At 41.5% G+C, this 25,461-nt stretch overlaps 1 protein-coding gene across 2 annotated transcripts in view; it reads left to right on the top strand.

The window, feature by feature from the left end:
- The window catches only part of RIPK1 (receptor interacting serine/threonine kinase 1), a 34,596-nt gene that overhangs the window by 1,381 nt on the left and 7,754 nt on the right, over positions 1–25,461 (top strand). The window contains exons 2-9 of one of the 2 annotated variants that reach the window (XM_084796411.1): positions 3,754–3,878; positions 7,945–8,164; positions 8,883–9,039; positions 11,742–11,879; positions 13,824–14,052; positions 16,833–16,982; positions 20,158–20,234; positions 25,172–25,262. In XM_084796411.1, the coding sequence (XP_084652537.1) occupies positions 8,001–8,164; positions 8,883–9,039; positions 11,742–11,879; positions 13,824–14,052; positions 16,833–16,982; positions 20,158–20,234; positions 25,172–25,262 (1,006 nt within the window). In that variant the 5' untranslated portion in view covers positions 3,754–3,878; positions 7,945–8,000. The remainder of the gene's footprint in view (positions 1–3,753; positions 3,879–7,944; positions 8,165–8,882; positions 9,040–11,741; positions 11,880–13,823; positions 14,053–16,832; positions 16,983–20,157; positions 20,235–25,171; positions 25,263–25,461) is intronic. The other variant, XM_084796410.1, reaches the window with a different exon arrangement.

Here is a 25,461-nt window from a genome sequence, read left to right as displayed (position 1 = left end):
GTACTATGACCTCAGCAAGAGCCTCAAGGATCCAAGGCTTCTCTGGTTCTCGGAAGCAGTCGCTTTTATGGATTGCTCTGGGTTATGAAAAAGATAGCCGCACCCTCCTCACCTAAGCGTTGGGCACAGCCTTCTGAGGATGGATGGATGGATGGATGGATGGATGGATGGTTGGTTGGATGGTTGGTTCAGACCAGGGTGGCTCTTTCTTTGTCTCTTACAAATCATGTGATGTTCTTGTTCATTTATTTTGGGTAAAGAGTTTTAAATCAAGAAATTCCACAAAAGTCATTTAGAAAACTATTCTTTCTTAACACATGAAGACTCGACGGCAGAGTGAACTTTGAGGTGTAATTACTTAATTATGTCACTATGTAGGTACTGGGAAGCCACAATAAGGCCTGTTTAAAAGGTCAACTTTCACAGCTCTGCTGTATACAGAAAATATACTAGTCTTGTCTAAAACGAAATTTGGGAGTTTTTGTTTGCTTGTTTGTTTGTTTTTGGTTTTTCGAGACAGGGTCTCTCTGTGTAGCCTTGGCTGTCCTGGACTCACTTTGTAGACCAGGCTGGCCTCGAACTCACAGCGATCCGCCTACCTCTGCCTCCCAAGTGCTGGGATTAAAGGCATGCGCCACCACTGCCCGGCTGTTTGTTTGTTTTTTAAGTTACTGACAAAATAGCAGTAATGATTAGCAACTTGAATTTTCTTTCTTCCCCGCCCCCCCTTTTTTTTTTTTTTTTTTTTTTTTTTGCTATTTTCAGCCTCATACAGTGTTATGCTTTCAGGATTGTATTAAGGAATATGCCCAAGGAAACAAAAACTGGCCACAGTTCTGCTGCTTATTAATTTGTGACATGTTGATATCTCCAGTAGGATGTGGGAATTGAATAAAAAAAAACCATACCTTCCTAGCTTCAGCAGGATATAATTGTGGCAGATGTGTCTTACTATATAAATTTGGATATAATACTTTTTTTTTTTTTAAGAGATGGGGTTTCTTTGGGTGACTACTCAGGTAGCAAACTGTCTCTGTCATCTTTTCATTTGGAAAGCTACTAACCTGCACTCCCGGCATACTCAGATAATCAAGTTGATTGCTTCTCACATCTCTGAGGGGGTTAAAGACCAGGTAGCTTAGTTTTCCAATGAAGCTTAATTGTTTAGGGGTTAAGATGTTTTTAGGTCTAGATAGGAGTTCTAAATTAATAATGCCAATATGTGATGGAGATTGATTTACATTAAGAAATTTAGATGCACCAAGATAGGAAAAATGTCTTCTTCAAGGCTGTCAAATACAAACAGCCAAAACACTAAGTGTGTAACATTTATATAATTCCTGATTGTGTCACGGTTCTTCTTGCTATAGGTAATCTATTGTATATATGTGTAATAATATAAATGTACATGTATAAAAATTTTTAAAAAACAGAAAAGAAGGATTCATATACAGATGGCCATATCAAAAGTGACAGATAAATTAATACTGTCAATGTCACAGTAACATTGGATACTCGGACTGGATGTATGCATAGTCTACACATTACAGCCAACTGTGTTCTCTGGTCGTTCACAAGTACATACCTCATATTTTCTATAGATATTTTCAATACAAAAAATGTCTAGAGTGGTTTAGTCCAAGCTTATGGGTGATTTACTTTGTAAAAGGAAATCTAGGCAAAGAAAAGGAGAGATTTTAAGTGTTCATGAAAAAGGAAGACCAGGTACTTTTAACTGAAAACTATTTCAATTTGTAGTTCTGCCATAATGGAATTGCTAAATGTGCCATGAAACTGTATTGGGAACCTAATTAAGTTGAGTAAAAACACTGGCCACATCAGGTAGCTGAAAAATACTACATTCAAGGTTTGGACTTGTGTTTTATTATAGATGAATAGTTAGGTGCAAGATATCCCAGTGAATAATCCTGAATTATTCTCCTAAAGAAAAGTGCACATTCAACTACAGAAGATGTTAGATCTCAGCAGGCAGTGCTAACTTTTTAGGTTAAGTTCTTTCTTAAGCATATTCTCATTTCTTCTCATGCCCAGTTTTACCATGGATTCTCAAGATGGCTTAGTTACCTCATTTATAAAAATGGTCAGCATCTTTTTAAAAATTTTATTGAGAGAACTGTGTTTGAGGGAAATCACATAGTTTTTATAGACTGATTATAAAATAGTTAAAAGTATAGCATCAATAATTCATTCTTATCTAGATATCATGTGAGTCACACTGTAAGCTTCTGACATATTTTAACAAATCCAGACAAATCCACTAATTAAGGATAAATTCTGAATGTCAGCCATGTTTATCTGTAGTAATGCTTATAATTACTTACACTGAATTAAAGGTTAATGATTTTCCAGTAAAAAAAAAAAAGAGGGGGGGTGTTTCTCTGTGTAGCCTTGGCTATCCTGAACTCGCTTTGTAGACCAGGCTGACCTTGAACTCACAATAGTCTACCTGCCTCTGCCTCCCAAGTGCTGGGATTACAAGCGTGAGCCACCTTGCCTGGCTCAGTAATTTTTTTAAACACAGTTTTCCTATATGTTTAAATTTTAGTCTCCCCCCCCCCATGTTTTTTAATGTAGAATAAATAGTCTCTAATCTGGGTAAGTCTGCATGGTTTTGTTTGTTTGTTTGTTGTTTTTGAGACAGAGTCTCTTTATGTAGTCCTTAATATCCTGAAGCTAGCTATATAGAAGACCAGATTGGCCTTGAATTCCCAGAGATGCACCTGCCGCTGCCTCCTTGGTGCTGGGTTTGAGGTGTGTATCACTATGCCTGGCAACAACTTGGTCTTTGCACCTGGTGTTTTTAAAAGTTATATTACTATTTGTCTTTATAGAAAAAATAGCATGTAGTAGAGAAGGGAGAGTGGAAGTCTGAGAGGAGGAAGGTTTGAGTCTGTTTATTTCAGGTGAATCATTTAACCTCCACTTTTCGTTTCTTTGTTTCTAAGTTGAAAATAGCCCTGATAAAATAATTCACAGGTCACAATGTGCTTTGCCTGTCTGGGGTGGTTTGATTCCTTGCTGTGGCCCTTTTTGTGGTCAGAGCACAGGCTGTTTAATTAAAGAACCATGGAGATGGCCTCTGATCGTGTCACTTACCCAAGTCAAGTCACACATACACACACACACACACACACACACACTCACTCACACTTTTCTGAGACAGGGTCTCACTGTGTAGCCCTGGCTAGTCTTCACTAAGCTTGAACTCCAACACTATTATATGTGTATATAAGGTAGACTTACTTTATCAGGGTTAATTTTGAAATTTCTTGGAATTCCCTACTCATTCTAGCAGAAATTTTTTACTTCTCTGTGGTTCTGAATTAAAAAGCATTTATCTCAAAGCATTAGCAAATCCCATTGAAAAGGATTAGTTAACATTGGTTGTGGCTTGCTATAACAGGTCAACATGGCTTAGTTAATTCTTTAAAACATTGTTTGAATAGCTGGCTTCCTACCTTACCTTCAGTGTTTTTACAGTCCTTGGGTCTACCTTAGTAAACTGCCCACATGGCTCTCTCAAAACACACTGCTAATAAGCTGAATGGGGCTCATGAGTGGAACACTTGACTGGCATGTGTAGAGCCCAGCATTGCCAGAAAATAATAGCTTAAGCTTAAATCATTCAAGGGGAAAAATAACAATACAAAAGAAATCATTGAAAATCCATCAAAAGAGGATTTGTGCTGAGACCAGACCAAACTAATAAAGCCCTGATAAAATAATTCACAGGTCACAATGGGCTTTGCCTGGAAGACTGGAAGAACTGACTTGGATGTAGAGGCCTTCTGGGCTCCCCACCACAGGAGGCTCTGGAGAGCCAGACGATGGCCGTAGGTTTCAGGAGGCCTGGCTAGGTAGGAGAGCTGATCTAGTAGGTTGAAATCATGCACTTGAATCGGAATATTTCAGGACATGGTTGTAGTTTATTTGCTGTGAACACTTTGTGTGTGTGTGTGTGTGTGTGTGTGTGTGTGTGTGTGTGTGTGTGTGTTTGCATTCTTAAACATTCTTTTTTTTTCTTTTTTGATGTATATGAGCGTTTTTGCCTATGTGTATATATGTGCACCACATGTGTGCTCCATTAATGTGGAGGCTCACATCCCTGCGAAGTGAAGTTTCAGATGATTGTGTACTGCCACGTGGGTGCTAGGAATCAAAGCCGAGTTCTATGCAAAGGCAGCAAACACTTAACCACTAAGTCATGTCTCCTGCGGCACCACCACCAAAACTTCTCCTTTTGCTTCTTCTTTTTTTTTTTTTCCTGAGACAGAGTCTTACAGGGTAGCCCTGAAAGCTTGAATTCAAACAAGATCACCTGTCTCTCTCTGCTGGGATTAAAGAGTGCACCACCCAGACCCATAAGACATTTTCATCCTGGATCATTCTTGAAACTGTCAGCTGTATTTCTGACCACTAGTGAGTTGTAGCAGCTCTTCTGTACATGCGAGTTGTCCTACATGCCTTTGCTGCTATGTGTAACAGACGAGAAACGTCACTGTGCATAACTTTGTCAGTGTTTGGTTCCTCAGAATAAACAGCTCCTGAGTTAAGGTGTGATTCTTTCAAAACACAATTTTGTTGAGAATGTAATTTGTGTTTATTATAGAAAATGTAATTTTTTTTAAATGTAAAGATTTACATTTTTTTTAAATGTAAAGATTGGTGAACTACTACTGTAATCCCAATACAGCAGAAGCTGAGGGAAGAAGATCACAAATCTGAAGCCAGCCTAGGCATACACAAGTCATTAACTTAATAAAAGCATAAAGAAGAAAGTAAACATTTGCCCTACAATGTAAATAAAATACTAGTGAATATTTTAGTGCCTTTCTCTATGTCTTTTTTTCTTTCTGTATTGAATTGCCATATAATCTATTTTACACTTTATAATCTGCTTAACAATATCCTTTATTCTTTAACAACTAAATAGATCTTGATAATTTATTTATATACTTACTTACTTATTGCCACTTAACAATTGCTTACCCTGTGTTTGGTTGTACTGGCACTGGGGACAGTGGGAAAACAGGGTTTTGTTTATTTGTTTAAAATAACTGTTTGAGGAGAGAAGTTCAGGCTCTGTAACCAGCTCATAACAGGAAGAGACTTAAATGGGTTCTCCCAGGAAATGAGAGTCCTTAGACACCTTGGCAGACCAGCGACCTCTAGTCTTCCTGGCTGGGGAGGGAGGCACACCATGAGATGGGGAAGCCTAGGCAAGTCCTCGTGCCCCAGAGCATCTATAGGAAATGAGGAATCAGACCTGGAACACATATTAATCTTTACCCGTTCTGTCTTCACACTATTCCGTTGTCATCGATTGTCAGTAGGGACTTCCCGATTTGTCTCAGTTCAGTGTATACATCCTAATTCAACACGTAAACAAGTAGTGCTCTGGGGCCCTATTTTCCACTGCAAGGAGAATGTTTCTTTGAAGATGGTAGAGCCCTCAGGGACAGCTGTCACCTCAATGGGAAATGACCATTGTATTTCTACCCCTTCTCATTAGACATCGTCTTTTTGTGCACTTGGAAATGCCCCTGTGCACCCAGGCCCAGTGACACAGTGGGTTCTCAGAGCCCTGGTGTTCACAAATATAAACAACACACATAACTGTAGTCACAGCCGTGAAGCAGGCAAATGTATTTTCATGTGTTGTTTTCTCATAAAATCCCTTGCCAGTCCCGAGATGGGCTGTTACTTTCTTTTCACAGAGGAGGAAATGGAGGCATAAGTAAGTTCCTTAAAAAATCACAAGGCAAACGAATTAAGAGTTCATACTCTCAGGAGGAAGGTCCTTGCTCTACCCTGCCTGAATGGCTCCTGCAGCACGCATCGAGTGCCTTTCTCACCCCTCAACCTTCATGCCAACATCTGGACCGCCTCTTCTCCCTGCCCATACCCCACAGCTAGTCTTCTCACTTGGCAATGCCTAAGACATGGAAGAGATCATTTGTGGTGTCCATCTGATATCAGGTATGCTGGTGTCCTCTAGGGAGCCTCTGTACAGTGTAGGAGATTCACTTACCCAAGCATTCTGCCACAGGCCACTAGACAAGATTACAAGCCTTAAGATATTATCTATTCCTTGAATAACTGTAAAATAAAGTGTATGCAATTTGTAGACCTATGAGTTCTTAATAACAAAAAAAAAATCTCATTTAAAATATCCAAAAACCTTTAACACAGTGTTAAGAGGATTCCCAGAACCAGGCCTGATAATTAGTGGTACCTCTGTATTGCTTGATACTGTGGAAGATCGTAGGTCTTCTCCTAGAATGAAGTACTCCAGGGCTATGTTTTCCACTGTGAACAATTTCCTTGGGGATGACGGAGCTCTCGGGAAGAGCCTTTACCCCCATGGGAGATGACCATCGTAGTTCCACCCTTTCTTATTAAAGACATTACTTTCAACGTGTTCCATGTATACTTCTTCAGTCTCATGGATTTTCTCTTTGGTCACTTTAAGTGACCAAATAAGAATATACTGCAACCCATAAACTTGTTTCCTTACATTTCATCTTCTTTACTTTAGAGTTTTCTGTCTTCTTTTCCCCGCATTCAGAGTGGGAATCAACTTTGCTTGTGTTGAATGGGCACTGGGTATAGCGAGCAACCTTGTATGTGTGGGTGGCCGCAGCATTTATCCTGGCACTGTGGCTCCATGCCAACCCAGCAGAGCACGCTCCTTTAAGTCCTTACCCTGAAAACAGTAAATGCTACTCAGTAGAAATGGGCAGACCTCTTGAGTCCTCATTCTTTTTCACATCTTTCTATTTAGTATTTTTCTTTCCGGAACCCAATTTTGCTCACAATTACTTGGAAAATATTTATTTCCTAATATTATTCAGTAAATTAGTTGTCTTAGGTTATCACTCAGTGCTTGATAGTGCTATCTGTTATATACTGTTATACATACTCAGGGTTATACACGCAGGGCTAGCTCATAGGGAATTTTTGATTTTGTTATTTATACTTTTTGGAAGGGAGCTTATGTTATAGTAACCTAGCGAGATGACAGATTCTGTCTAATGTCACTTGAAGTTCTTTTGTTTGCTTTAACCTTATAATCTGAGCATGTCATCAGACTATGACCTCTTTCTACATAAACATTCTTAGTTTGGGGGATCCTGCCCTAAAGAGAATGACTAGGATCCTCTAAAGACAAAACCCACACTTATTTGGAGATGCCTGAGGGTTATGAATTCACAGAGCATTTTTAACACCTCATTTCTATTCATAGACACAGGTGACTGCTTTTTTTTTTTTTTTAGTTCATCTTTTGCTATACTACTGAGAAGTAGTATACTGAGGGGGCCCAAGTGATGAGGAAGGCCTCATCCCAACCCTCTTGTATTATATACCACCTCCACTTTTAACCTTGGGCCACACTGGTAAAGTTGCCACCATGTGAGTCATTACCCCTTATCCAGTGCTCAGTCTTTTTGTTTCCTTTCCACTGTACTAAATAAACTATGAATGTCAATGGATGCTTGACTTATATTGTCTAATATGCATAGCTTTGAGACAAAGATGTTTTAACTTTTTCTAGTGTTCCAGGCTGCCAGAAAGGAAATATTCACTGGAATAAAAATCAAAGTCTTCTGTAACTCTTAAGTGAACAGCTCATCTTACAGATTATGTTTGTCCTCAATGAAAAAAAAGGCGCCCACCTATGTAGTACCTTGGGGGGGGGGCTTGTTTTCTGAGACAAGCTGGTCTCAAACTCACCATGGAGTACAAGCTAGCCTCAGACCTTCAGTTCTCCTGACTCAGCCTCCTAGTAATGGGATTTCAGGCACGTACTACTATGCCTTGCAATGTGTGGTGTTTTTTGTTTTTGTTTTTGTTTTTGTTTTTTGTCTTGTTTTGTTGTTTTCTTACATCATGGCCCTAAGATATCCTCTGTTTCCGTTCTAGGACACAGCCCTAAGCAAGAACCGAGAGTGGTGTGCTGGGGATTCTGAGCATTCACAATGGAACCAGACTTGTCCTTGGACAATATTAAGATGGCATCCAGTGACCTGCTGGAGAGCAAAGAGCTAGACAGTGGAGGCTTCGGGAAGGTGTCCTTGTGTTTACACAGAAGCCATGGATTTGTCATCTTGAAAAAAGTGTACACAGGGCCCAACCGTGCTGAGTGAGTCTGGAGCAGAGATGTGTTGGCCTTACACTAGCTGCCCTCAGAAAGTAGTTGTCTCCATTGGAGTGGCTAAGCACGTGGAGTTCTAAATGAGGCTGCCTTGCTGAGAGACTTGACATACTAGTTATATGAGGGATGACGATGACCTACCTCTTACTATTACTTTGGATGAAGACTTTGGGGTTCATGAAAAGATATTAATGCTTGAGAAATGTACGGGAAAGGCATCACTGAAGACAGAAACTTGGGTAATAAGGGAGGCAGTGAGAGGAAAACGGAGCCCTGCATAAAAACACCTTAGCTGGAAATAAAAATGTCCGCTGTGAAAACTCTCAGCAACCCTGTAAAAGGCAGTCAACGGGGGGCTTCTCTCCTCCTCAGACTAGTTTTGAGAGTCATGCCTTTTTTATTTTGTTGTGTTTTCCAGCTCAGTTTCCTTCGGGCAAGGTCAGTGCTACACTTTTTATAATTGGTTTGCTGGTCATTAGTGCCCAACTGCCAGCTCCTAAGACAGGGCTGGTGTGAGGAATATAAAGATGAGGAGAAGCCGCTCTGCCTTCCAGGACCCATCTGTCTGGAGGAGACAAGAACAGACCTGATTGTGACAAATGTCTGCAACATGAAACACTGCAGGGACCCTGGAGCTTCTCAGGCACCTGGGTAGAAGGGTTCGCCCCCGCCCCCTTGCTCAGCCTAGTGCCTTTCCTGCCCACAGGTACAACGAGGCTCTCTTGGAGGAGGGGAAGATGATGCACAGACTGAGACACAGCCGAGTGGTGAAGCTACTGGGCATCATCATAGAAGAAGGGAATTACTCGCTGGTGATGGAGTACATGGAGAAAGGCAACCTGATGCACGTGCTAAAGGCCGAGGTGGGTGGCGTCTTAAGGCAGTCTGTGCTAATATGGCAGACGCTGGCTGCTCTTGAGGCTTTGTAGTTTTCTGGTTGGCAATTTTGTTCCATGGTTTGGACTTCCTTCCTTCCATTCTTTTTTACTTTCATTCTTTTGTTTGTTTATTTGTTGAGGCTTTTTTTTTTTATCATTGTTTTAAGACAGGATCTCTCTCTTATATAGCTCTGACTTTTCTGATACTCGATATATAGACCAGGCTGGCCTCGAACTCACAGAAATTCAACTGCCTCTGCTCCCTCCACCCCCACCACATCTGCCTTCCTTTGGATTTCTGTGCCTCTTCCTGCCTTGGGGGTGTCTCCCCACATTCTTTGTTACCACTTCAAGGTTCTCTCTTTACTGTACCTCCTAGCCTCTCTCTAATCGACAGTTGACAGACAGGCCTAGCTTCAGAAGCACGTGATCTGAGAGGAGGTAAATGCGTAAGTGACAACAAGTTTGGGTTGACTGATGAAAATTTATATGTTATAAATGACAGTGATTAACAAGAGCATGGACACTGTTGTTGATTCTAAGAGAAGGTGGGATATTAGCAATTGTACTTTTAGACCGTTTAAGAAGTTATAATAGGTTAAATCTAGACTATAAACCACAGCAACATAAAATTTTAAAATGGAGAAAACTGAATTCGTGAAAGCTGGATAACGGTTTTAAACTTCTGTACCTAGTAAGATCTGAGTCTTGTGCCAGTTCATCAGGAGCACACAGCTGACGCACCTCAAGCCAGTGAGCACATGATATGATGGTGTTTGATAGGCACACAGTCGCCCGCTGTGGACCGTCAGCGAGGCGCCCACCCCAACCTGAGCTGGGCAAGAGAGGCTGCCTGCAGAAGGACAAGCTGAAGCAGATAAGTAGGGAGTAAGCGTTCCAGGCACAGAGAGTGACATGTGGGAAGGAGTCAGAGGATGCCAGTTTGTAGAGCTGCCAGTCACTGACTTGGGCCCGAGCACAGATTGCATGTAAGGGGCTGAAGCGTTTGGCTGCCTTTGTAGCAAATGCCTCCCTTCCCTCCGTCTCCCCACACCTCACAACTGCCAAAGCAACAGATCGCTCAGAAATACGAATACCTGTGGGAAGGCTAGAAGATGATGTGGCATTGTAGTTTGACCAGATGGTTCTCTTCCCCCAAACCAGGTAAGGTCAGCCTTGTGACAGAAGTAGTCATTTTGCTCCAGAGATAAGGCATCTGTGATGGAAGGCAGTCTGTGGGGCCAGCCAATGGTAAGCTTCTAAGAATAGAGCACAAGAAAAGGCAAGGACCCAAGAGAAGCAGAAGAGGTTGGGTTGGAAAGCCTGCTAACAAGGCTTTCCTGAAAGGTCAGGCTGTTGATGCTGTCGTTCATTACATCACGATGTGGATAAATGCGGTGTGAAGGCTGTGGTTTGCGAATCTAAGTTCTATCCCCTTGACCTCTTCCTGTGAACCAGCAGCAGACACACGCACACACACGCACACACACACAGGGTTTAGGAATCATTCTAGCTGTAAGCCAGTTTTAGTATTAAGAAAAACTGAAATTGGCCAGGTGGTGGTGGTTCATGCCTTTTAATTCCAGCACTCGAGAGATAAAGCAGGTGGATCTCTGTGAGTTCAAAGCCAGCCTGGTGTACAGATCCAGTTCTAGGACAGCCAAGCATACACAGTGAAACATTGTCTCAAAAAACCAAAAAAGGAAAGAAAAGGAAAAGAAAAGTGAAATTTTACTACTTAAATATAAACATGAGGTTTTGTTTTTTTTAATAATGAAATTGAGGCTGATATCGAGTAAAATTTTAAAAGTGACCTGAGATTCTACAAAGGTTTGAAGTGTCTGCTGCCAGGTTACTATGTAAATACTAATGGATCCCAGCATGGTTTTAGAATCATGCCTGTGGCAGAGATGTTTATATAGCTGTCAACTGTGTAAACATCCTTCTTTGTACTCTTTCTACCTTAATGTCATTTCACATTCCCATTTCCCTGGTGTTATTCCTATATTTAATGTAAATAACAATGTCATATCACATAAGTATGCAATGGAAGTGTTTGTGGATTTTGCTGTCATTCCGATATTCTTGACATCACTTTAGGCATACAAGGGGCAATTTTTTGTATGAATAGAAGTAATAGTAATAGTAATAATAATAAATAAATGTCACTGTTTGCTAGGAGTTTGATTTTTTATTTCATGTTTTTTTTTAAACGTGAGTCTTTATTACATAATGCATTAGAGGACATCATAGAATGAATAAAATCTCAAGTGACCCCAGGATACTCTTTTATAAGTAATTTATTTTTTAATTAAAATATAATTACATCATTTTCCTTCTTCCCTTTCCTCCCTTCAGTACTCCCATGTGCTCCCTCCACCCCACTGAATGCTTTCTCTCAAATTCATGGCCTCTTTTTCTTACAGTATTTTTATATGCATCCAGAATTTTTTTATTTTTCTGTGCTGAACAAAAGTACAGCAATAGTATTTTGTTACCCTGTGGGCCCCGAGTAAAATCTTTCTTGGAAGAGGCTTATTTCCCAGGGACGGCAGTGCTGCACACAGCCTGGTGGGAGGAGCCTGCTATCACCAACCTTGGGCTCACATCCCACTCTCTTGGATGGAGCAGTTGCTCTTGCCTATTGGATGACTTCTCCATTTCATGGACCAAATATGTTGTTTCAGATCTGTGTCCCACTCTCTGTAAAAGGAAGGATAATTGTGGAGACCATCGAGGGAATGTGTTACTTACATGACAAAGGCGTGATACACAAAGACCTGAAGCCTGAAAATATCCTTGTGGACCGTGACTTTCATATCAAGGTAATCTACAACCTGTACACTTTGAGGAAGTTGAGTGATCATAGTTGACATTCCCACTAGAAATCCATTCCTGTAGGTCGCCATGATAAAGGAGGCCCTCGCTCAGCACCGAAAGGGCAGATGCAGCTTTGATGGCATCTGGAGATAGCTGTAAAGAGACAGTGGTGAAAACAATCGCACCCCAGCTACCTGGGTTTTAATTCCCTCTGATTAGACTTGGAAATGGAAGCACGTAAGGGTTGCTGTCTTCACTCTGCAGTGGGCTGTCTGCTCACCAGTTTCCCCAGAAAATCTCCTCCACCCGGGAGACAAAGGACGTATGGAAGTATGTGGAGAATATTCTAAGAATTCAGAAATGGCTTAAGACTCATAGCAGCCGTTTTGGTCTCAGAATCCTCTGCCTTGGTGAGCTAGGGGCATGGTTCAGTGCGGGGATAGTAGTCTCGCACATCTGAGGTCCTGGGCTCCATTCTGGCTCCACTGCCTTTGACATTTTGTTTATTTCTGTTTTCATTTGAACAATCAATTTCCTTTTGAAAATTCTTTTCATTATGGTAAAGATAGTAAGGAAACAGATGCCCATCTTTTGCCTACTCAGGGGCTACATTTAACAAGGGAAACAACAGCACATATAGTTAGTCTTGGCAGCTAGGATCCAAGCCGAAAACCAGGAGGGGGACCAGATAGCTGAGGGGCAGAGTCCTGGATTTCATCTCCAGAATCATACCAACAAGAAATAAAGAGAACCCGGGAAGAGCTAGCGCCTGCCTGCAGATCCCTGTCAGGCACCATTCATGTCTTTTTTTTTTTTTTTTTAAGATTTATTTATTTATTATTATGTATACAGTGCTCTTTCTGCATGTACATCTGCATGCCAGAACTGGGTATCAGATCACATTATAGATGGTTGTGCGCCACCATGTGTTGGTATCATGTGGTTGCTGGGAATTGAACTCAGGACCTCCAGAAAAGCAGTCAGTGGGCTTAACCTCTGCGCCATCTCTCCAGCCCACCATTTGTGTCTTAAGTGGCTTTTAATCCCAATGTCTGTTATGACTGTCAATTCTTTCAATTAACCCTTTATGTTCTGGGTTAAAATCTGAGAACTTCAAGTAAGTGCATGTTCTACCTACCTCCTCCCCAGATGCTTCTTAAGAGACACAAGGGGGCCACCTCTTTGGATTTTTTTCTGTAACTGTCCTGCCCTCGTATTTCACCCTGCCACTTTCTTCTTTGCTCTGCATCTAACTTTGTTATCTTTCTCTGCCTTTATGTGTGTTTCGATTCTCTTCTCCCCATCCTGTCTTCTCTTAGGTTTAGACTGCCAACTCAAAATAAGTAGCAGCAACGGTTTTACCCTCAGGGTGGCTTTGAGATGCTTGGAAACACAGCCATCATCCTCTGGATGCTATTGAGAAAATAAAAGGTGTGGTAACCAATCTCTGTCTTCCCCAAAAATATAATATGCAAAGTAAATGATAAATTAGCACAAAGACAGTTTTGTTGTCTTGTCCCCAGTCTTTATTGCTTAAGAATTGAGATGCCAAGGCCCCAGCAAGATGGCTCAGCTAGTAAAGGTACTTGTTGCCAAGCCTGAAGACCTGAGTTCAATTCCAGGACCCACCTGGTGAATGGCAAGAAAAGACTTCTGCCACTTGTCTTCTGACTTACACACACACATATCTTGGCATATGTGCCCACTCCTTAAGTAAATAAATGTTTAAAAAGAAACTTTGAATAAATAATTGAGATGCCAGAATTTTAAATGACCATTCCAAGATCCTACGAAAGAGTGTTGAGAAGTAACTATTTTAGGTAGGCCCAGGGCAACCATTAGAAAGTTGGCTGTGCCACACAGGTACTTGATAAGCCCCAAATTTGACTTCATGAAAATCCAGCATGATTTACTTGCAGTCTTCATGTCGCCCCCCTCCTCTTTTACAGATAGCTGATCTTGGTGTGGCTTCCTTTAAGACATGGAGCAAACTGACTAAAGAGGAACACAACCAGCAGAGGGAAGTGAACTGCACCGCCAAGAAGAACGGAGGCACCCTCTACTACATGGCCCCCGAACACCTGAGTGACATCAATACAAAGGCCACAGAGAAGTCAGACGTGTACAGTTTTGGCATAGTGCTTTGGGCAATATTTGCAAATAAGGAGCCCTATGAGAGTAAGACATTTATAGTCATGGTATTTTGATAGGAGCCAAAACTAATACATGAGGGGTGATGAGATGGCTCAGAGGGTAAAGGTGTTTACCACCAAGCCCGACAGCCTGAGTCCAGTCCGAACTCCAGGACTTACATGGAAAAGGAGGGACCTGACTTCCAGCAGCTGTTCTCTCCCTTCTACGCATGCACTGCAGGACACAGGTGCATCTTCTCTCTCCACCACCCCACCCCCTCACACACACACAGAGAAACAAACAAAAACACACACACTAAATTTTTTAAATGAGATAATTTTTTAAACCTTTACATGAAATAATGGTTTTTACTGAATTCTGTTTTAAAAATCTATAGTTGTTATTTTAATTGCTTTCTGTAGTGTCATAAAGGCTAGTTCCACATGTAATTTATTCACTGTTATTTCAAAGACACACACACACACACACACACACACACAGAGAGAGAGAGAGAGAGAGAGAGAGAGAGAGAGAGAGAGAGAGAGAGAGAGAGAGAGACTGAAATACATTAACTACTCAGAAGACTTGCTGAGTTAGTTATCCAGTTTAGGATGAGCTCATCGCTCCGCTGGATAGACTCCTTTATACTATAGCTTAGCTCGGGAGTTGCTGTAAAACTGCAGGCTTCTTCCTGTATAGGGGCAGCTTTTCATAACAGCAGGCATAAACCCCGGTCCTTGATTCTATTTGTGAATGAGCCTTTTTCATTACCTACTGTGGGCAGTTCAGTCAGTTGGGAACGTAAAGATGAGTAAGTCATTTTTTGTGTAAGGGAACAGTCATCCTTGGGTTTGGTTAAGTGTGGAAAGGAATAGCTGGCTGCTTTCTCTGGATTCTTCCTGATTAGCAGAACCAGTAAGTAGATCAGAGATCATCATCTCTTTGCTGATGCCTCTTAAATCTGTTCCTGACCATAACCAAGATATCCGCTTACCTGTTAGATCCAACATGTATACCACAGGAACCTCCAAGGAGCATCTGCTGAACAAGTTCTCAACTTTATCTGCACTCTCCCGTAGCACCTGATCTGGGTGGCACAGGAAGCTACTTTGCCATCACCCAAGACTCAACCTTGTCCCTATCTCCTACATTCAGTAAAACTTCAAAAACTGAACTCAGCAGCTAGCAATTGAACTCAGTGGTATAGCACTTATCTGCCGTGTGCAGGGTCCTGGGTTCAAGCCCCAGCACTACCTGAAAAACTGCATACCTTTCTCCAAGGCATGCACCACATACATGATGAGTAAACATTAATTCTGTGAACATCTCCTTGTCCTCACTGGCCTTTTCTTAGTTCAATCCTTCATTATTTCTGCTGCAGGATCCTTGAGCCTTCCACAATCATACAGTAGCCAAGATGGTCACCTTTTTTTTTTTCTTTTTTTTCCCCTCCTTTATTAATTTATTCTTGTTACATCTCAATGGTTATCCCATCCCTTGTATCCTCCCATTCTTCCCTCCCTCCCAATTTCCCCTTATTCCCCTCCCCTATGGCTGTTCCTGAGGGGGATTACCTCCCCCTCTATATGATCATAGGGTATCAAGTCTCTTCTTGGTAACCTGCTGTCCTTCCTCTGAGTGCCACCAGGTCTCCCCGTCCAGGGGACATGGTCAAAGGTGAGGCACCAGAGTATGTGAGAAAGTAATATCCCACTCTCCACTCTACTGTGGAGAATGTTCTGTCCATTGGCTAGATCTGGGTAGGGGCTTAAGGTTTACCGCCTGTATTGTCCTTGGCTGGTGCCTTAGTTTGAGCGGGACCCCTGTGCCCAAATCTGCTTTAAAAGTCAGACAAGACAGGCTGAAAAGACGATTCAGGGGTGAAAAGTACTAGCTACTCTTGATTGCTAGCAACCACGTGTCTGCTCACAACTGTCTGGTTTCAATCCCAGGGCCTCTGACATCCTCTTGTGGCCCCATGGGCATTGCATACATGTGGTGCACAGATATGGTGCAGGCAAAGCACCCATAATCATAAGATAAAAATCAAGGAAATAAAAAAATTTGAAGGCGGATCGGACCTTTTAAAATCCTCCAAAGACCCTCATAGCCTTCAGGTTTCTCAGTGAAAGTGTGAGGCCCTTTATGGTTCCACCTTGGCTTCTCTACCCTCTTCTCTGGTCTCCCTCACACCAGTATGCCCACTGACACTGGGCACAGTCACTGGTGTACTTCATGACTTCTGTCAATCCCATCCTGTCAGTTTCCCGCTTCCCTCGGGAGTCCTCCTTCCTGGTTCTTTACCTGGATAACTCCTCACTTATGGACTCAACAAAGCCTTCTCAGACCTTCTGTTCTCATTGTGATAGTTTTACTAGAATCTCTCGTTCTTCCTTCTAGAATGTCGGTTATCAGGGTGTATTTTAAGTCACTCTCATTAAACTGAACTTCTTAAAGCCCAAGCTGTCCTGTATTTACCTCTGTATTGAACTGTGGGGGGATGCCCTGGCTTTACCCATGCATTCAGTTTGTTCTGTGAAGAAGTAGCATTGGTCTTTACCCATGCATTCAGTTTGTTCCATGAAGAAGTAGCATTGTTTTGAATTTTGTCTCTCATCTGCAAAAATCAAAATATCCTATCATCTCTATAGTAGACTACGTCAACTCCTCATCACAGGGCTGATGCTCTATGGAGAGAGACAGCTGTGGGAAAAGCACCACCCTAGGTAGAGACAAAATAGCAGCATTGTCCAGGTCCTGTCATCTTCCTGCTCTAGAGTAGAGCGGGACTGAGCGCCGCAGCTGAAGCTCATCCCTCTTTGCAGATGCCATCTGTGCCCAGCAGCTCTTGATCTGCATAAACTCTGGCAACAGGCCAAATGTGGAGGACATCATTGAGCACTGCCCCAGGGAGATCATCAGCCTCATGGAGCGGTGTTGGCAGGCGACCCCAGAAGACCGGCCAACATTTCCTGGTAAGAGTGGCTTGTGTGCCTTTTTAGGATGCACCCCATATGGTGACACTCTCCAGTAAAGTGGCACGGGTAATTTAGTTACTTTTTCTGTTGCTGTGATAAAATACCGGACAAATGCAACTCCAGGGAAGGGTTTATTTTGGCTCAGACCAAGAGTACCATGTACGATGGCAGGAGGGCATGGCAGCAGGAGTGTGAGGCAGCCGGCCACATTGCACCTAGAGTCAGGAAGGAGACAGACATGGATGCTGGCAGTTATATTTGCTTGCTCTTTGTGTTCAGTGCAAGGTCTCAGCCCATGGGATAACACCGCCCACATTCAGGATGGGCTGTTCCTGGTGATCACCTTCACAGGCACAGTTAGAACTGCATTTCCTAGAATCACCTAGAAGTGTGACCCTAAATCCAGCCAAGTTGGTAATAAAAATCAGTCCTCACAGTTAGGAACATGCTTTAAGTACTATTTCACATGTGGCTTCAAAGTGACTTGACAAATGTCAAGCATCTTGTCATTTCCTTCCCCCAAAGCATGGGCTTCTTCGTTTCCTTCTCCAGTTTGGGGGATCGGCATTATTATTGTTTTGAAGCACATACCACACTTCCCACTTCAGCTCTTGTAAGTACGCAGTCCAGTGGTGTGAAGCCCATTCTCCTTTTTCAGCAACCGTTACCACCGTCCATCTCCAAGACTCCTCAATCCAAAGCACAACTTTGTACTCAGGAAGCATTAACTCCACTTCCTCTTTCCCCTTTGTAACCTTAGCAGTCACCACTCTATAGAATTTGACTGCCCCGAGTGTCTCATGTAAGCAAAAATGCACAATACTTCTGTTTCGTACCTGTCTTGTTTTACTGAGTGTGTCTTTAAGGTTGTAAAATGTGTCAGAATTTCCTTTTTCATTGCAGAATAGTATCCCATTCTGTAGATAGACAGTTTTTTTTTTATATGTATTCATCTGTTGATAAACACTTGGCCTAACCATCTCTAGCTTCTTTCATTTATTTGCCTCTCCTTGGTTAGCATTTTATTGATATCCTTAGAAATATACTCTTCTATTTAGGTTGGCCCCTGTAATTGAGAAAATGAAGGAGGCATGAGTGTTGGGCCGATCTTTACACCCATCCCAGCCACTAGATCACCTAGGAGTGTGTGAAGTAGGCTGAAGGAGAGGAGCAGAGATACAATAGACGGCTGGCAGGAATATACAGAGCATCATTCGATTGTATTTCTGTGAGAAAACAGAACTGGAGTTCCACCCACTACCACTGCGTAGACCAGGCTGTCCTCCAATTTACAGATCCCCTGCCTCTGCCTTCTGCTGTCTGGGATGAAAGGGATGGGGCCACCATGCCTGGCTAAAGCTCCACCTCTTATTGGTCCCACAACTCCTGACAGTGCTGCAGGCTGAGGACCAAGCCAAACATTGGAGGTTGTTCAACATTCAGACTGTAGCGTTCTCCTGTAGGTTCTTAAACCTGCTTTGTAATTCTAGTTTGATTTATCTGTAGTGTTTTTCCCTGTGTGGTTTTCATGGACACTCTAGGCATTATATTATGCATTTGTCATCACATCATTTATTTTTCCAGTTTGCCATTCTAGTACCCCGAATGAAGCATGGAAACTTTTACTTTCTTCTTATTTTTTTTTCCTTTATACATGTAGCATACATCAGACCACATTGCAGCTTTGCTTCAGTCTTCATAGTTAAAGAAATTCAAAAAGAAAGCCTTTTGCTTTCATTTACCCATTGTTTTGATTGCCTTGTGTCAGTTTTCTGATACTACACATATTTACACTTCTGACACTATATAGGCTATCATGAAATTCCACATTTGAGCACATTTATGCTTAGTCTCATGTGACTGTCACCCATATTGTACACATATGGTACCCAGGCTTCTGCCCAGCTGACTATGAGTTTGGGTATGCATACCCCATCTCAGGTTTGATAATAGCCTCATCTGGCTCAAGGAATACTGCATTTAGGTATATCTATATGTTGTATAATATTAAGTTCATAAACAACCAAATAGAAGAGATGTATAGTGAGTATATTCAGGTAGGGGCTGCTCCAGACCCTCCGCAGGCATGCCTTCCTCTCAGCATTTCTTTTGTTCACCAACCCAGAAACTCTTTGGACCCCGCCATTTATGGGTTTGTGTAGGAGTTTTATTATGTGGGCACAGTTGAGCAAATAAATCATTGGTCATTAGTAACTGAACTTAATCACCAGTTATCTCCCCAGGGCTCACATGGTGGTACCCAGCATCCCAACCCTAATCAGTGGCTTGACTTTTCTAGTGATCCTCTGTTCTAAGGTTATTACTCCTCCTGCTTCTGCCCCAGTGACATCTTTATTTCATTAAGAGGTATTTTTCAGGTATTTTAAGAGCTTCCTTTCATAAACCAAGCAGGACAAAGGCCAGGGTTGCAGTTGAGAAATCATGGGGGGGCGGGTTGGGGGATGTGGGGGCGTCTATCTATCTACCTACCTACTTACCTACCTACCTACCTACCTATGTATCTGTTTTTTCCTGTGGGTAGTATTTTCCCTTATATTTCTGTGGTTATTTTTAGCATTCTGCCTTTGCCTTTCAGGTTAGTTATTCGTCTTAGTGTGGATCTCTGTGTCTTCATGCTGAGGTCTGCTCAGTTCCCTGAATACACAGATTTTTCTCTCACCATTATTTCAGAAACATTAAACTGCTTTTTCATTCAAGTGTTTTTTTCAGCTCCATCTTTCTTTCATCCTCCAGAGCTCCAATGACATAAATACCAGGCAGTACCACAGGCCCCTGATGCTCTACTCTTTTATTCCGATGAACTTTCCCCTCTCCTCAGAATGAGCAGCTCACTGCTTACTCTCTGCTCCTTCCATTTCACTTTTAAACCTTTACTGAGCCTTTTATTTTGGTTATTTGTGATGACAAGTACTTGTAATTCTGGTGCCAGGGAGGAGAGACAGGCAGATGCTGAGGCTCATTGGCCAGCCAGACCAGCCTTGGCAAGGCCAAGCCAGCAAGAGAGCATGTCTGAAAAAGGAGGGTGGATGGCATAATGTTGTCTTTGGGCCTACATACACTCACACACATGTGAGCATACATACACTCATACACACAAACACATGTGCACATGCACAAATAAGAAATTTAAAGGACTGTTTTTTTCATACAGGCATTGAAAAAGAATTTAAGCCTTTTTACTCAAGTCACTTGGAAGAATATGTAGAAGAGGATGTGGCGAGTTTAAAGGTGAGTGAAATAGCAAGTGTGCAGAACATCAGCATACAAAAACTGATCACAGAAACAAAAGCAGTGTAATTTGTTACTGAGATTTGAAGTAAGCTAGCTTGAGAAATACAGAAAACAAAATTAGTGTGATATGAAGCATCGTGTTGGCAGATGGGCCCATTTCTACATGGAATTGCATGAAATAAAAGGGAGGTATATGTAACAATACAAAAAAAGAAAGAAGACACCCAACATCGCTTAGGAGACTGAAATGTACTACAAATGGTTCAGTCATTCTGAGGAATTTATAAAATATTCCTGGGGATATGGCTCAGTGATAGATCGTGCGTGAGGTTTTGAATTCTGTTGTTGGCACCACAACACACATACCCCCCCCAACACACACACACACACACACACACACACACACACACACACACATACACATACACACACACACACACACACACACACACACACAAATGCCCAAATAGAGAGACATACACAGGCATAAAAAAATAAAAATAAAAATACTAATCTACAAGTTAATGCTGAGAGAGGAGTCATGGAGAAACAAGCAAGCACTCCTGGGAATAGTCATTTGAGAACCACATACATGCTGTCAAGAAAATCTGGTTTCTCCATGTACTTCATGTTAAGCATCTAAGATTGAAGTGTGGGTTTAGAGTCTGAGAGGTACATCAAAGCCCAGGTTCCAGCTAGGAGGAACAGAAACCTGCATACACATATTTATAGTCACAAATATATAGTATTTATAGTCATTCATTCATATTCTCTCTCTCTCTCAATCTCTCTCTCTCTCTCTCTCTCTCTCTCTCTCTCTCTCTCTCTCTCTCTCTCCCCCCCCCCCTTAGGCATCACTATGTTGCCATAAGTATATCAGGATTATACCCCCATAGATGTGAAAAGTAAACTTCAGTAAATAGACCAGGCAAGCAAACTGATTTCCAATTAAGTCAATAAGGAGTAGGAGGTAGATAGATAGATAAACTAGTAAAAATTGCCAGATTTCGGGCTTATGCTATCACAGAGATATATAATAACCAAGATAGCTACTAAGGGGAAAAAAGCACTACCTCAAACAGGTCAGTTCACAGAAAGATACAGTACTTTTAATATGGACGTGCCCATGGGAACATTTTCTTAAATGCACAAATCAAAAATTGACAGAACTCAAAGAAAAATAGTCAAATGCCCAGTCATGCTTAGAGATAGTAATGCATCCTGTTTAATGGATATAGCAAACAGGTCCAGACAGTCAGTAAGGAGTGAGACTGTTAGAAACACATGTTTTTAACACACTTGACCTAATACAAACATATAAATCTCTGTGTCTAATAACTTCCAGATAAATGTTGTCTTAGTTTTATTTCCTTGCTGTGATAAAAATACTCTGACAAAAGTAACTTAAAGGAGAAAGTGTTTACGTGGCTCCCTCACAATTCTAGATACAGTCAAGTACAGTGAGGTCAAGGTCGCAGGAGCTTGAAGCAGCTAGTCACACTGTAAGCCACAGTCAAGAGCAAAGAGCAGTTAGCTCATGTACCCATGCTAGACTCTGCTTGCTTTTTCCACTCTCTAGGATCCTCTGGCCAGGGTGTAGTGCCCAGGGGGCTGATCTTCTTAGTAATCAAAATAATCTCCCACAGACGTGTCTCCAGGCCAGTCTCATGTACAGTCCCCTACTGAGACTCTCCCTAAGTGATTCTAGAGTATGTACACTGACAGGTAAAATTAACCATGACACCTTTAAATGCTTTTCAAAAACACGGACTTTTTTTTTTTTAATTAGCAGTATAAACATTTAGAATGATTATACTATGGAACTGGAGAGATGGCTTGGTGATTAAGAGCTCTTACTGTTCCTCCAGAGGGCTCAGATGCACAGAACCCAGAGGACTCTTATGAGTCAGAAAGATGCTACTGCATCAAATCATGCACAGAAGCAAGACGTAGTAAGACACTTAGCAGACGCAAGGACACCTCTATGAGTTTAAGGCTAGCCAAGTCTATATAGTCGACTCTGTTTCAAAAACAAACATAAAAACAAACCCCCAAAAAGCAAAATAAAAAATGCATAGACGAAGTACTGAAGTCATTGGATCACCAAAGAGAATATTCAGAGAGCCAGCAACCACATCAACAAAGTCTGTAATCTACCAGTAACCAGGAAAATGCAAACTAAAGCCATACCAGGTGATACAGAATGAGCAGACAAAGAGAGACTTCTCAAAAAGACGTTATAGAAAGCTAAATAAATGCTGGCTTATGGTTGAGGGTTGAAAGAAGCAGACAGTCTACTAAAGTTAACACTCTCCCCATGTCATTGATGCAGAGAGTACAAGCCTAATTAAAAATCCCAACCAAATTTTCTAGGGAACTCAACAGACTTAGGTTGGTATGTGAGAAAAAGAAACAAAGGAACAAACAAACAAGGATATCCACCCCAGGAAACTGATGAAGTAGCTAAAACAATGTTTTTGAACAAGAATCATCATGATAGGAAGAAATTCCATCTCATTGACCAGCAAATGTCAGAACTGTATGTGATCTCACAGAAAAACAAACTGAATCACTTACAGTTTCGGTGAAGTTTCTTGGAAGCTGATTACCTATCAGGCATTGTCAAAGCCTGTCCTCACATGTGTGCTCAAAGCACTGTGAAACTGTCTGCACATGAATTCTCGCAGTCCTCAGGCCCATCCTGCCATACACACTTAAACATGTATTATCAAAAGTTGCTTATACTTTAGCTGACAAGTCAAAACTTGGAGACAATGTGAATGTCTTAAGTAGCAGCCCCAAATCATGACTGATCTATGAGTTCAAGGACAGCCTGGTCTATATAAGTTAGATCCCAAATAACCTAGGGCTACATAGTGAGACCCTAACTCAAACAAACCAAACTGAAAGCTATATTTCATGATAAAGAAAAGCAGTATTTAAAATGCTACAAGGTATGGACATACTAATATATTGCAGCATTCCTTCCCAAATAATGAGAGCATTTATTCAGCAAATGATTTTGAGCTACTTACTGATGTTAGCATTCTGTTAAAAAAAATAGGAATATGAGTAGGAAAAAAATCTTGAAGGAAAGTTATGGAAATGTAACCATATACCTTTGGTAGGCTTTGAAATATATAATTTCCTACATTTTCATATTTTATTTAATAAAAATGTTACTTACAGAAGGAAGGAATTTTTCTCTCTCATCACTTTCCCCTGATCCTGATCTTAGGGTTGATCTTAGGGCCTTGCGCATGCTAAACAAGAAGTCTATGACTGAGCTGTATCTCCACCCCTATTTTCTATGTTTTGAATAAAATACACAAAATTGAGTTTTCTAGCCATGTTAAGTGTATAGTCTAGGGTTGCATAGCCATCACCACTTTCCATTTCTAGAATCTTATCATCACAAACACAAACTCTACTTGCTTAAGTCCGTCTTTCTCCCTCTCCCCAGCCTCTGGCAGCCATTATGTTCCGTCTCTGTTTTAGGTAGCCCACAGAAGGAAAGCATTCAGTGTTCTCCCATTTGTAGACACATTTTATCTACTCTACCATTCATCTTGTTGCTGAGTGGCCTCCCACTGTGTGGATAGTACTACATTTGTCTGTGCACTTTCCTGTGCCTTTCAGCTGTTGTCGAGTGATGCTGTGGAGACACTGGCATACAGACTGTTGTGTGCTTTCAGTTTTTTGTAGTGCTTACTTAGGAATGGATGACTGGGCCATACGGATATCTTGTCTCACTCTTTAAGAGCCTTTAAACCATTTTCCTTGGCATTGAGCCATCTCATGTTCTCCACCAGCAGTCTAAACGTGTTCTCTTGCCATATCCTCACAAACACGTGCTACTTTTACGCAGTTGTCATTCTTTTTGTTTTCTGCTTAGCCATTCTGTTCAACATGAAGTAACATTTCCTGGTTGCTGGGCCTCCTCCCTGTGCTGATGCTTGTCCCCATTTATAAATCTTCTTTGGCGAAACATTGATTCCAATTTTTTCCCCACTTTGTGGGTATTTGTATGCTGTTTTTGTTTTTGACAGTGTCAAACAAAATAGCCGAAGCATGTCTCCAACTGATGAGCCACCTGACTCCACTTCCATGCCTGGCTAAAATATGTGGTGCTTGGGACCCAACCAGGACCTCACACATGCTGGGCAGTGTTCTACATTCTAAATTGGGTTATTTGTAGGGGTGTGCATGAGGATAGTAGCTGTTGTTGAGTGTAGAAGTTCTTTATGTATTCTGAATATTCATCTCTCATCAAGTTTGTATGATTTACAAATATTTTTCCATCCTGTGGATTGCCTTTTCACTCCTTTGATAGTCTCTTTTGATGCTTTAATTTTGATGTAGTATAAACTTGGTGATTTCATGAGACTTGTTGGCTGTGCTTTTGGTGTCAGTGTCAGGAAATCAGTTCAGGGACCAGCAATGTGACCACGCTCTCCTGCGCTTTCTTCTAAGAGTCTTGTAGTCTGAACACTTGGATTTGGGTCATTGATGTATTTTGAGTTATTTTTTTTTATATGGTAAGGGCCTGTGTTCATTTTGACTAGTGTATAAGCCTTTTCTCTCACTGAGTGCTCCAGGGCACCCCAGTCAAACACCAGCTGATGATGTGATGGCGTGGAGAGTATTTCTAGGCTGCCTGTTCTGCTCCTTTGATCTGTGTTTCTGATTTATATATCAACAATTTGATTTCTGTAGCATTGTGGTAACTTTTTAAATCAGGAAATATGAGCCCTCCAACTATGTTAATTTGACATATCATGTTATTTATTGGAAAAATCTTTTAATTTGTGAAAAAAGGCTACTGCTTATTAAATTTATAGGAAATGTCTAGATGGTTTGAAGAGGGATTCTTTTCAGAATAATTTCCTTCTGATTACTAAAGTGTATGTGTGTGTGTGTGTTCTCGATTATAGAAAGAGTACTCAGTTCAAAGCACAGCACTGAAGAGAATGAGTTCTCTCCAGTATGACTGTGTGCCCTTACCTCCAAGCAGGTCAAATTCAGGTAAGCTGCTGCCACTTGTTCATTTGCTCTCTCGCTCATTCTCCTCAGCCCCTAAAGTACTTCAGGAAACATAAGGTCACACAGCTGCCCTAAAAGGATTTGTGTGTACTCTAGAATCCAGCCGTGTATCTTGGAAATATGTCTTACGTATGTGCTCAACAAAATCACGGTGTCCTGATACAAGCGATCTGATGCATCT

This window comes from Acomys minous (assembly GCF_964271855.1).
Source record: "Acomys minous genome assembly, chromosome: 9".
Taxonomy (NCBI): domain Eukaryota; kingdom Metazoa; phylum Chordata; class Mammalia; order Rodentia; family Muridae; genus Acomys; species Acomys minous.
This window is presented reverse-complemented; position numbering and strand designations above follow the sequence as displayed.